This window comes from Bubalus bubalis, chromosome 1, assembly GCF_019923935.1.
Source record: "Bubalus bubalis isolate 160015118507 breed Murrah chromosome 1, NDDB_SH_1, whole genome shotgun sequence".
Taxonomy (NCBI): domain Eukaryota; kingdom Metazoa; phylum Chordata; class Mammalia; order Artiodactyla; family Bovidae; genus Bubalus; species Bubalus bubalis.
The window spans coordinates 89,597,844-89,611,342 of NC_059157.1; the positions used below are offsets into that span (position 1 = coordinate 89,597,844).

At 39.0% G+C, this 13,499-nt stretch overlaps 2 protein-coding genes across 4 annotated transcripts in view; one reads left to right on the plus strand and one right to left on the minus strand.

Annotated features, from left to right (window-relative positions):
- The window catches only part of FILIP1L (filamin A interacting protein 1 like), a 115,068-nt gene extending 103,789 nt beyond the window's left edge, over positions 1–11,279 (minus strand). For both annotated transcript variants that reach the window (XM_044940886.2, XM_025282530.3), the window contains exons 1-3: positions 11,027–11,279; positions 10,122–10,295; positions 703–881 (exon numbers count right to left, since the gene is read on the minus strand). In XM_044940886.2, coding sequence (XP_044796821.2) covers positions 703–881; positions 10,122–10,295; positions 11,027–11,269 — 596 coding nt within the window. In that variant the 5' untranslated portion in view covers positions 11,270–11,279. The remainder of the gene's footprint in view (positions 1–702; positions 882–10,121; positions 10,296–11,026) is intronic.
- The window catches only part of CMSS1 (cms1 ribosomal small subunit homolog), a 389,262-nt gene that overhangs the window by 115,722 nt on the left and 260,041 nt on the right, over positions 1–13,499 (plus strand). The window lies entirely within an intron of this gene.

The following is a 13,499-nucleotide window of genomic DNA, read 5'->3' on the forward strand; positions in this document are numbered from 1 at the left end:
TTCCTTGCTCTGCTCTCTAGTCACATTAGTCATGAATTCATATTGACTATACCTCATAAACAATTCTCGTTACACCCCGTTATCCCTAACCCTCTAGCCATTGGAACACATATCTGCCTCCAGGTTAAAGCTCCTCCTGTCTTTCTTCTGTTTTTCCTTAATGGTTCGTTAAGAAAACATCCCTAATCAATTCATTCTCCTTCTCATAACTTGTCATTTGTTCCTTCTTGCCAACAGTATAAAATCCAGCGCCCATGGCCAGCCTTTCCTTTGCTCACACCCTGTGCTATGCCATATGGAAAGCTTGTGGAAAGCTTGCATTCCCTCAGTACCCATACTCTTGTCTTATGCTGTGGCACTTATTTCTGCCCTTGCCTTGTGTGTGGTTTCCATTCTTATTTGCACAAGGACTAGACCCATTACCTCCTCTCTGCAGCTTTCACAGGGCAGCCCCTTGAAGAAGTAGGTGAGGTGCCCAGCACTTACATTTCCACAGTCCTATCACACCTGATTATTCTTGTGTTACATTGATACTGTTTTTAAACATATCCTTTTCTTCACTCTGTACCATGAGGTTTTTGAGACCAGAGGCTGTCATATTCATTGTATATCCCTGTATCCCTTGGTATAATGCCCAACCCATAGTGAGAGGTTAGGAAGAGTTTGCAGAATACTTCATTGTCTTGTCCCGAGTAGCCTTACCTTTCACATTCCTGTTCTAGCAAGCTTATGAATTCATCACTCTTCTCCATGTATTCTTTGTGTTTTCTCTTTTCTTCCTCCAATTCTAGTATGGTTTGCCTGTGAGATTTTTCTGCCATTAAAAGCTGTTCCAGGATTCGTCTATGCGATTCTTTATGTTGTTCCACGACTTTGTCCAACTACAAAAGAAAATACATTAATAATCTAAGTACAAAGCATTCATAAAACTGCCATCTCTCCTGCTTTTAGAAATGTCCAAGTTTTAACAAATTCAACAATGGGTTTCTGATTTCCTTGTTTAGCTTTTATCATTACTCTTCTTAATTTTGATACCTTTTGATATGTTTCAACACAAATGTAACCTTCTGTCTTTTTTTTTTTTTTTTTTTGACCACACCACATGGCTTGTGGAATCTTAATTCCCACATCATCATGTTTTTCTTAACCAAAAATAAAAATCAGTGCCTCTGTAGGTATCTGAATATCTTTCTGCTGCTTCTTTTGCCTCCAGAGAAACCATATCAGAGGAATGATGGAAAGTGAAGGACAGTGTCTGATTCTGCCGCTCCCTTAGCTGATGGATCCTGCCCCAGCCCTCCCTGAAGTTCTCTGCCCATGTATGTTTCTTGGGTCCACAGTCAGTTTTTCACAGCGTTATGTATGAAACTGTTGGCGTACTCTTTTCAAATACTTGAGAACCAATTCTATCTTGGTATAGAGTGTGAATGTGACCCAATGTAAACACCAAGTCCTTTCTGTCTTACTTACACTTGTCTACTCTACTGGACTGTGAACTCCCTGAAAGCAGGGCCTACGTTCTATTTTTCTTAAATTCTTACCATCTAAGAGTGATTTGCCTACAGTGGGTGCCTAGTATATGGTTACAGATTGAAACCAAATTAAAATTGAAACAAAATTTTCAATTGAAAACAAAATAAGCAAGCAAGGAATCAAGAAAGAAAAGAGGGTTTTATCATAAATGGGTGTTGAATTTTGTTGAAAGATTTCTCTGCATCTATTGAGATAATCATGTGGTTTTCATCTTTCAGTTTGTTGATATGGTGTATCACATTGATTGATTTGTGTATATTGAACCTTCCAGGAAGTAGGTGTAGGAGGAACCTACCTCAACATAATAAAGGCCATATTCAACAAACTCACAGCAAACATTATTCTCAGCGCTGAACAACTGAAAGCATTTCTCTAAGATCAGGAATAAGATAAGGGTACCCTCTCTCGCCACTATTATTCAGCATAGTTTTGGAAGTCCTAGCCACAACAATCAGAGAAGAAAAAGAAATAAAAAGAATCTAGACTGGAAAAAAAGAAGTAAAACTCTCACTATTTGCAGATGACTTGATATATACATAGAAAACTCTAAAAATTCCACTGGAAAATTACTAGAGCTAATCAATGAATATAGTAAAGTTTCAGGATATAAAATTAATAAACAGAAATCCCTTGCATTTCTATACACTAACAATGAAAACTTAGAAAGAGAAGTTAAGGAAACTATCCCATTCACCATTGCAACAACAACAAAAAAATACTTAGGAATAAACCTACCTAAAGACACAAAAGACCTAAACTACAAGACACTGATGAAAGAAATCAAAGATGACACAAAGAGATGGAGAGATAAAGAGTCAATATTGTGAAAATGATTATACTATGCAAAGCAATGTATAGATTCAATGCTGCTGCTGCTGCTAAGTCACTTCATTCATGTTTGACTCTGTGTAACCCCATAGACGGCAGCCCACCAGGCTCCCCCGTCCCTGGGATTCTCCAGGCAAGAACACTGGAGTGGGTTGTCACTTCCTTCTCCAATGCATGAAAGTGAAAGTGAAGTCGCTTAGTCATGTCCAACTCTTAGCGACCCCATGGACTGCAGCCCACCAGGCTCCTCCGTCCATGGGATTTTCCAAACAAGAGTACTGGAGTGGGGTGCCATTGCCTTCTCCATAGATTCAATGCAATTCCTATCAAACTACCAGTGGCATTTTTCACAGAACTAGAACAAAAATTTTAACAATTTGTGTGGAAACACAAAAGACTTGAGAATAGCCAAAGCAGTCTTGAGAACAAAGAACAGAGCTGGAGGAATAACCCTCCTGGCTTCAGACTCTGCTACAATGGCAACAGTCATTAAGCTAGTATGGCACTGGCACAAAAACAGAAATATAGATCAATAAAACAAGATAGAAAGCCCAGAGATGAACCACACGCCTATGAGTATCTTATCTTTAACAAAGGAGGCAAGAATATACAGTGGAGAAAAGACAGCCTGATGCTGAGCTGTATGAGCTGCTTATATATTCTGGAGATTAATCCTCTGTCAGTTGTTTCATTTGCAATTATTTTGTCTCATTCTTAGGCTTGTCTTTTAATCTTGCTTATTGTTTCTTTTGCTATGCAAAAGCTTTTAATTCGGTCGCATTTGTTTATTTTTATTTTTATTTCCATTAGTCTTTGTCTTCTACATTGGCAGGCAGGTTCTTTATCACTAGCACCACCTGGGAAACCCAGCACACACTCTAGGAGGTGGGTCAAAGAGGGTCTTACTGTGATGTACATCAAAGAGTGTACTACCTATGTTTCTCTCTAAGAGTTTTATAGTTTCTGACCTTACATTCAAGTCTTTAATACGTTTGAGTTTGTATGGTGTCAAGAAATGCTCTAGTTTTTTCTTTTACATGTAGCTGTCCAGTTTTCCCAGCACCACTTAATTATTGGAGAAATGCAAAACAAAACACCAATGAGGTATCACCTCACACTGGTCAGAATGGCCATCATCAAAAAATTTACAAGCAATAAATGTTGGAAGGGGTGTGGAGAAAAGGGAACCGACTTGCACTGTTGATGGGAGTGCACATTGATGCAGCCACTATGAAGAACAGTATGGTGAGTCCTTAAAATACTCGTAATAGAACTACCGTACTACCCAACAATCCCACTGCTGGGCGTATATCCTGAGGAAACCATAATTGAAAGAGATGCATGTACCCCAGTGTTCAGTGCAGCACCATTTGCAACAGCTAGGACACGGAAGCAATCTAGATGTTCATTGACTGATGATTGGATAACAAAGATGTGGTACATACATGCAGTGGAATATTACTCAGCCATTAAAAAGAATACATTTAAATCAGTCCTAATGAGGTGCATGAGCCTAGAACCTGTTATACAGAGTGGAGAGAAAAACAAGTATTGCATATTAATGAATATATATGGACTCTAGAAAGATGGTACTGATGAGCCTATTTGTAGGGCAGCAGTGGAAACACAGACATTGAGAACAGACTTGTGGACACAGCTGGGGAAGGAAATGGTGGGATAAATTGGAAGAATAGCATGGAAATGTATAAATTACCATCTGTAAAATATATAGCTGGTAGAAATTTGCTGTATGATGCAGAGAGCTGCATCATAGAGGGGTGGGATGGGGTGGAAAGTGGGAGGGAGGTTCACGAGGGAGGGCATTCATGTACCTACGGCTGATTCGTGTTGATGTATGGCAGAAACCAACACAGTATTGTAAAGCTCCAATTAAACACTTAAAAAAAAAAAGAAAAGAGGGAAGTCGGCTGATTAAAACAAAAGTAGCTCAGGAGCTTTGGCCAGTGATAAATTCAAATCCGTATAAGACCATGGTTTTGAAAGCATGTGGCTTTCTAGATGAGCTAAACACAAAACCATAAGCCATAATATTGGTTAATTTTGCCCTTTGCTTTTATCATAAAAGATTTAAAATTTGTGACTCTTGAATTTGAAACCACTTTAAATTGTACATCCTTAAAAAGCACGTATTTGACTAGGAATCCAAAGCACAAAAATGGCCAAAACACTTCGGAAAAAGAAGGGAATATAGGTATCCCAGCAGACAGAATCCAGCTGACCTCTAAACATTTAAGCTGGCTGTCTGGTTTTCTAATATGAGTTTATAATGATACTTTAACACACACAAAAGTACTTCATGTCATACAGGTGTTCATGACTTTTAATAAATGTGACCAGGTCTTTTGTGGAGCTGAAATTGCTTGGTTATATTGCCTGCTAGCAGAGTCACTTTTAACTAATTACCACCTTCTGAGAGGGAGGTTGTAGTATTAACTGTCCTGGGTCTCAAGAAACAATAGTTCTCTGAAAACTCCTTCCAGTTGCCCAAACATTAGACTGCATTATAAGGGAAATTCAAATCAACTGCTTTTAGAATTTTAAAGTGAAATAGTGATAGAATCAGCCTTAATTTGGAGATCTTGACATTTGACTTAGAGAAACATTCAATTTATCACAAGATTGGCCCTAGAATTAATAAATGAATAATTATTGTTGAGGTATCTGTGCTTAGTCGCTTATTGTGTGCGACTCTTTGCAACCTCACGGACTGTAGCCTGCCAGGCTCCTCTGTCCATGGGGATTCTCCAGGCAAGAATACTGGAGTGGGTTGCCATGCCCTCCTGCAGGGCATCTTCCCAATCCAGGGATCGAACCCAGGTCTCCCGCATTGCAGGCAGATTCTTTACCATCTGCGCCACCAGAGAAGCTCACAGTAGGTATTTAGTAAAGCATAAATGAATGACAGGGCAGCTTCATAAGAGAAGCTTCCTCAGATAGCTTCTTGTAGTTATATGGACATGAATATGAAACTTTGTTCAGCCCAAAAAAGAAAAAAAGAGAAGCTTTAGTTCATCTATTATTACCTTCCATTGTGTTTTTCCCTACTTGGTTTGTTTGTAGTTTGTTTGTAAGGAAGGAAGATTGGAAAGAATCATTGCCCGTTATTTATTACACAACTTTGTAAGGGCTGTCCCTTCCTTCAACCCACTGCCCCCACCCCAGCCCTTCCTCATCAATGATAGCGTGATCTTCCACTAGTGGGATTACTCCACTCTCCTATTCAGAGCTGAAACACCTCTCACCATCTGGCCTCCTGACCTTTCTACCCCATTCTCATTCCGTACTTTCCCATCTTTCTCACTTGTCTTTAGCCACACCAGGCTTCAAGTAGTTCTTAAAACACATGGTGGTGCTTCAGTACTGCTTTTTTTCAGTGTTGAAACATGGAAACCTTTTCCGCCTTCCACCCCAAATTTTTCCTGTTCTTCATTTATAAGTTTCTCTGCTCACTCCTGCGTAGAATTGTGTGTTCCTTCATATCAGTGAAATGTCGAATTCTCTGGGATTTCCTTCTCTCACCTTCCATGACTCTTGAAGGAAGACTTAAATTTCCTGCATGCTGTTTGGTGCAACAGGTAAGGACCTCATGTTTGTCAACAGCAGAAATTGAAAAGGTGTTGAATAGTGACCTTGCAGAGGGAAAGTTCCCGAAGGAAGTGTAAGTGATTCTAGAGACATTTTAGCTTACGCTTGAAGTTTTATTCTGTTCCTTCATTTCTCCATACCCCAAATGGTTCTTAGAAATATGCCACTGGTTCTCAGTTCAGTCTCTTCTTCATTCCTGCCACATCAAATGATGGACTTGAGCTCTTCTGAACTCATTTCATTTCCCACCAGTTGTGTGTGTGTGCTTGGTGAAACCACTTAAGTGTTCTGTACTTCTGGGGTTTTTTTTATTATAAATATAGTGATTGGGCTTGATTTCTAAGAGCAATTGTATTGCCACAGTTTTCTCAAGGTAAAAACTATTTATTAAGCGTCTATTATGCTGTATGTACTTAGTACTATGATAGTTGCCATGGGAGAATTTTAAAGTCTCAGTGCTTATACTCTTACTAGACAGATAAGATATACACATTAAACAATTAGGAACAGTGTGAGGTGGTGTATCATTAAGCACTATGGGACTATTAGAGAACCACTGCCCCTTTTTGATCTAGCCCCACTTACAGACTGAATGAATCCTGGGGAAGAAAACAGGAAGACTTAGTCACTTTAGGGGAGTGTCAGGTGCAGAAAGATTAACAGTGGCTCCTTAATGTTTACCATGCAGTGACAATCTTCCTGCTTATCATTTTAGCCTCCTTGATGTCATATCCTACCCGCAAACCCTAACACAATCCAACTCCTTGCCCAGAATGAAGGAAATCCAGTGTGTTCCAATAGGTTGGATTGTCCTGGTGGTTAAGCAGAATGAAGAACAGAGACTTTGTCAGTCTTTTTGCTTTTGGTCACTTAATTATGCTTAGAAAATAATGACCTTTGTTTTAATAACTCCTGAGTCACAGATCACCCTAATTTGGGATTTGATCTTCTTTCTGAGCTACGGCTTTGGTTCTCTTTCTTCTTTTTTGTTGGCCCTTTGAAGATTGTCTTTTTCTTTGATTACCTTGAATGTAGTGGTAGAGATAAAGCTAGTTCAGACAGCTGAGAAATTATTCAGCTGTTTTAGTAGATCAAAGGTAACCAAATATGCTATTCATAAAATGTTCCATCTTCTTTTCTGTCTTTACTGAAACTTGGTTTTCTTGGATAATAGTAGAATCCTAAAATAAAGACTGCTAATTCTCACATTGCCTCAGTATCTCAGGTGCTGGAAATAGGGGCATGATTCTCATGGCTCTGCACTACCACTGCCAGACTCCTCTGAAAGCCCTTCCTTGTTTTATTGTCCCCTGAATGGTGATAGTCCACTGTCATTCGTATGTAGTCAGCTATTGAGCTTCAGGTCACTCTCGCAATCTGCCTTTCTCCTGTCAGTCTTGGGAGCACTGTGCATGTGCCAGCTCACCCAGCCACCATCAGAAATGAAAGACCAGTGTCCTGCAAAATGAACACTGTGTGTCTTTTGGCTCCTAGCACTGGAAGTGTGTGGATTGCTAAAGAGAAAGGTTCAAAATATGTGGAACCAGAAGCTAGTCTCTGGAAATTTCCCGTTTTAGTTCCTGGCTTCAGGATTTCTCTAGCTCCATGTAAAGCTCATCCATGCACTTGAGGGTATGCTAGATATTTTATCTAGTGTTTTTATGTATTTTTTAGTGATACGATTTCATCATATGTCATCCACATTGTTGCTGAAGTGGAATTTCTTTATGATGTACTTGACTAACCCCTACTTATTCTCTGGTGCTTGGCTTTCCTGATTCTCCTATCTAAACTTGATCCCCTGTTATACTTTCTCATACTGCTTTGTGGTTTTCACTACAAAATTAACATAGTATATGTGTGTGTGTGTGTATAAAATATACTTTTTGTGTGATCTTTTGTTGCCTGTCACTCTTTTAGACATTAAGTACTCTGAAGACAGAAACACAACTATTTTTATACAGTGAAAATTATAAAATTTAAAAGCAAAATTATACAGTTTCTTAAAATAAGTACTTTAAGAATTACCTTAAGGTAATGCTAATAAGGTAAGCAGGTTGGAAAGAAATAGGAGGTTGAAACAGTCCTGGATTCTGCATTCTTCCCTCCCTATTTCCCCATCCATACCCTTTGCAGGCCTATCTTGCAGGCCTCCACCTTAAGTCAGTGTTCCTAACATGTGATGTAGCTGAGAACAGTTTGTTTTTCTAAGGTATTTTGCATTATGAATAGATAAATCCCCTCTAGTTTACCCTAGACATAGTTGAGACTTTTTACATTTTTTTAAAAGAACATTATGAGGTTTAGGGGAGGAGAAGGATGGAAGAAAACAAAATAATAAATTTTTTGTATGTGCATCCTTATCCTGATGTAATTACGGTGCTCCCTGGTATGGTTGCAGTGGGAACACTCCTCCTCCTTTCTTTTCTTCAACCCTATCTAGGGACTCATTGTCGTATTTTTTCCTTTATTGTTTATTGTCTACATATCTCCCCTCATCCATCACTTCCTAGATAGAGGAAGAGGGCAAGCAACTGGGTGTATATGGTCTTCAAGGAACTGAGAGAGTCTTGAAGCTGAGGAGAGAAATCTATAGGAGGGACATAGTAGGCAAGAGAAGAAAACAGACAAATCATAGACGTGGGAATATAAGATATGTGTGTGTGTGGTGTATGTCAGGGGGAGGGTATTTCTTGGAAGAGTAATCAAGGAAGGTTGGATTTATAAAGCAGGGCCAAACTATGATTAACTTTCAGGGACATTTTGCAAAGTTAGGATTGCAAGCATTTGCAGAGAGGGTATTTCCAATTTTGCAGTGTGCAGTAGATTTTGTAAGTAAAACTTTTTCCTACTGATTTCAAGATAAGTTTGAAATTATTCTGTTTCATTTTACACTGAAGTATTGAGGGGCTATGCCATTTGTGGAGTTCTGTGAAGATATGTTCAGTGATCATTAATTTGCATTTGTGAAATTTGTGCTAAATGCTGTTTCGCAGTCACTGTGTTGGGAGCTTGGATACATTTTTAACACTATTGACTTGAATGAGGGTTCGGCTCCTCTTGTTTAAAATTTGGATTAAAGCTCAATCAACAGACTTTGGGTGGTCTCATCTTCACCCCTCAGAGAAGCAGATCCATATGACCAAACTGCTTAACAATTTGGCAAGATGGTAGGCTTCTCTCATGAGACACCCAAGACAAGAATAGCAGGGACATTAGAGGTCATTTCTGAGGTAGGTTGCCAGACCATGGGGGAAATTTGTCCAGAACTTGCTTTCACTCTCTTCAGCCTTAGCTTATGCTCCTAGTTGTTTCTTTTTTATAAAAATGAAAAATTATGAAATTTTCCATCAAGGTCTCAGAGGAAAATGGAAGAATAAACTAAGGATGCAAAGGAGTTTCAGAAATGTCAGCAAGTAAAAGAGCAAGCAGTGCTGTATCTTTGTGCAGTGGTGGCCGTGTTGAAACTCTTCATCTTCGCCATTGTCCTTGCTGGGCACACTTGGTGGGGGGGGCAAGGTCTTCACTGTCATTAAACTATTGAAAGAAAAAGAGGATATGTACTCATCTAAAATGTATACTTCCTAAAACTCTGTTTCTTGGACAGTTCTTCAGATCATTTCCATTCATGCTCATAATTTCTATGACGTAATACTCCAGTGTTTTCAAATAAATTAACCTCCATGGTTGAACTTTATCTGTTTTTTATTATTGCCTTCAGATCTCTAAAAGAAGTACAGGCCCGTGTGTGTGTGTGTGTGTGTGTGTGTGTGTGTGTGTCTGTCTGTCTGTCTGTCTGGGTCCAAGTGTCTGTGTTTCTTTGCGTGTGTGTTTGTGTGTGTGTGTGTCCGTGTTTGTACAAGAAGGAGAGAGGGGGAGAGAGAAAGTAGGAGGAATTCTTTTGCATTTATTAGGTTTTAGTCTGATGTCAAGAAACAAACCCAGTGGGAACATCCTGCTTCCTGTCCATGATTTATCCTCCTTTTCTTTCCTGTAGAGCATGTAGTGTTTATCTTCCTTGGGTAGGTTTTAAACATACAACTATAAATAACCGAAAAAGTTACATGTCCTGCTCACCTGCCAGGCCCAGTGGTTTACTAGCTGGTGAGCTTACTTCATCTCCCTAGGTGCACACTCCTCATTACAATACATACCTCATTCATTGGTTTCTCATAGATGTCCTCCTGCCAAGGGGCAGATTTTGCTTGAAAAGCATCTCGCTGGAGAGCTTCTAGCACCTTTTTTGGAGTGACAAACCCATACTGAGCTTCCAGCAAAGCCAAGTCCATTTTTTCAGCCTTTAAAATGCCTATGACTTCATCTCGAGCCTGTAGGAACAAAAGGCATTTCAGAAAGCCCACTTTATCTACGAGCAGTCTCTGCAAGTGATTTCTTGTGTTGAGTGTTTTTTCTTGTTTCTTCTCTTTCAAATATAAACATCATATTCTGTTACAGCACCTTTCACAAAAGGTAGCAAAACTATGTCCCTTTATCCTTCTTACAATCTAGTTACACATGAATAATGCTTTTTATTGTGATAACTAGACAACAGGGAGAGAATTCTACATTTTTCATTGTGTTTGACAAGTAGATAACATGATATTCCTCAATGGACTGATATTTTCATATTCAGGGATACGAAATAAGATTGTCCTGTATGTATAGCAGCTGTTTATTTTGTGTAGGTTAATAATGCTGGGGCAAATCTTGGAGCCAGTTCACATGAGGTATAAAAGCACCTACTGTCATTTAAAACTGACCCAGAAGTCATCAGCTGTTATTGTTACCCTTCCGAGCCTGTGCGCTGGAACAGCCTGAGTGGAGGATGTGACCTTTCACATGTGCATGCCAATCTCATGTCATCATGACAGCCCTTTTAGATGTGATTAATTACTCTTCGTGTTGCCAGAAGAGAATTCTGTGTATGTGTCCTTACACTTTGCTTTCATGTGCATACAAGTATGAAGCCCAGATAGCTATGTCTGTGGCAGCCTACACAGCAAATTCATAAGCAACCTTCCCCGGGAAGCATGAGGGCGATGCTTCTAAGCCAGCTGACCTGCAGTTCCCCCTCCAGAATGCTGAGAAGAAATAAGAGGTCATCTCTGGAGAGGTCTTCTCCTTGGTGGCCGTTACCACTGTGTGACTTAGGATATGGAAGGATTGCATCTGACTCCCTGGTGGGGTCTTTGTCTTGCTGTCTCTTCTTCTTGTCCTCAGGCCCTTGGAAACTGTGGTCTTTTCCAGGTCTTGGAAATTGCTCTGGGGCTGAGCCCTCCTTGTCACTGCTTTTGGAACGCATTCTTTAAGGGCTGGAAAGAAGAAAGACAATTTGTAACGCTTAGTGGAAGTGGAATTTTAATAAGAGAACCTATTACTGCTTTGACAAGTCTGCACTCATGTTATATTTACCACAGCCAAAGATTCAATCTTTCTGAAGTCTACAGCAGAGAAGGGTATTAGCAGATTCATAAATCACAGTCTTATTTACACTTCTGTTTTTAAAATCAACATTTTAAAAAATGTGTTCTGCTTTGATTAAGGCCACTTATGTCCATGGGTAAACAGACTGTATTTGAACTTCATCCGCCAAGCATTCCACCTGAGGGACCTGGGTCATACCTCCAACCTCGGCTGAAGTGCTTACTTAAGACGTACTTAACATAATTATAAAATGGTAAATTTGCTAATTGTTCTAACTTTCTGCAGATTCACATTGTGGTTCCACAAGAAAACCCTGTGGAACTTAAAAAAATGTTTTTAAATTTCTTAACCTTTGGTGCTTTAAGATAGAATTATCAGAATTACTGCTACAAAATACTTTGGGTTATTTTGTTATGATGATAAAGTCTAATATTAAAGGAATGAAGGCTTGGTTCCTGGCTGCATCCCTGACATTCTGCTAAAATTCCAGAACTGTCCTTGGATAAGTCAAGGGTTTATATTTAGAGCCCTTATCTCCAAAATAAGAACCCCAATGCCTATGGTAGTTGATTTTTATGAAAACAATATAAAATAAAGTAATATTTGAGGGACAGTTTTAGCTGTACATCTTATTATATAGGTTTGAAATTAATTTACAATAGCACAATAATCTGTTCCACCTTTGAGGTTTCTAATGAAAAAAGAAAATATCAGCTGAACTTACAGTCTACTTCAGTGATGTTCAAAAAGATTGTTAATTTTACTCATTCCTACAAGTCAAGAAACTATCATCATCATTGGGGCCTTGCTTTTCATTTGTAATAATATTTCTTTAAAAATCAGAAGGGGTGGAACTTCCTTGGTGGTCCAGTGGCTAAGAATCTGCCTGCCAATGCAAGGGACATGGGTTCCATCCCTGGTCTAGGAACTGAGATTCCACATGTTGCAGGGCAGCTTAACCCGTGCCACAACTACTGAACCCGTGCACTGCAACTACTAAATCCCACTCACCTAGAGCTCGGGCTCTCACAATAAGATAAGCTACTGCAACAGGAAGCCACAGTACTGCAACCAGAGAGTAGCCCCTGCTCACCACAGCTAGAGAAATCCCACGGACAGCAATGAAGAGCCTGTGTACTGCATCAGAGACCCACTACAGCCAAAATTACATTAAAAAAAAAATTCTAGAGGGAATTCCCTGGTGGTCCAGTGACTGGGGCTCCGGCTTCCACTGCAAGGGGAACAGCTCTATCCCTGGCTGGCAAACTAGGCATGGCCAAAAAAAAAAAGAAAAAAAATCTGGAAAAGTTCAAGCATACAGAGATGTATGAAAATATAATGAGTCACTACATGCTACCACACAGATTTGTAAAATCTCCATTTATTATATATTTGGGTAATATCTTACAGATTAACCCAAAAAATCCAATACATTAGAAGATAGTTTTTTAAGTAAAATATTATAGATAGAGCAGAAGCCCCTATGTACATCTTCCTTAACCCACTTTCTACACATCCTACCCCATAAGTAATCATACTGAATTTGGTGTTTATTCTTCCCATGCATGTTTTATACTTTATATTTTTAATGCAGGTGTATATATATTGCTGAGCCATTTATAGTTTTACTTTGCAGATTTTCAAACCTAATGTAAACATAGCATATTGCGTGTAGCATTCTGAAAGGTTTTTTTGTACTGTTTTTGAGATTCTTGTTCCATTTTACTTATTTTACATATTTGACTGCTATATGATATTACACTGCATGAGTAATCCACCATTTACTTACCCATTTTACTGTTGATGGATATTTAAATAATTTACATGTTTTTAGTGTTAGAAAAAAATGCAGCTGTGAACATACTTTGACATTTTCTTCCTGTGTACATGCATTTCTTCGGGTATTCTTTATGGCATAAGAGTGGGATTTTTGGACTCTGCTATATTGTGTTCTCAACATTACTAGGGATTACTGCTCTCCTGAGTGGAGTACCAATTGATAGCAGAGTAGAAGTGTTCTCCTTGCTCTATATCTTCATCAACACGTGCTATTATAGAATTTATACCAATATGATAAATGAAATGGTATCTGATTTGCGTCCTAAATT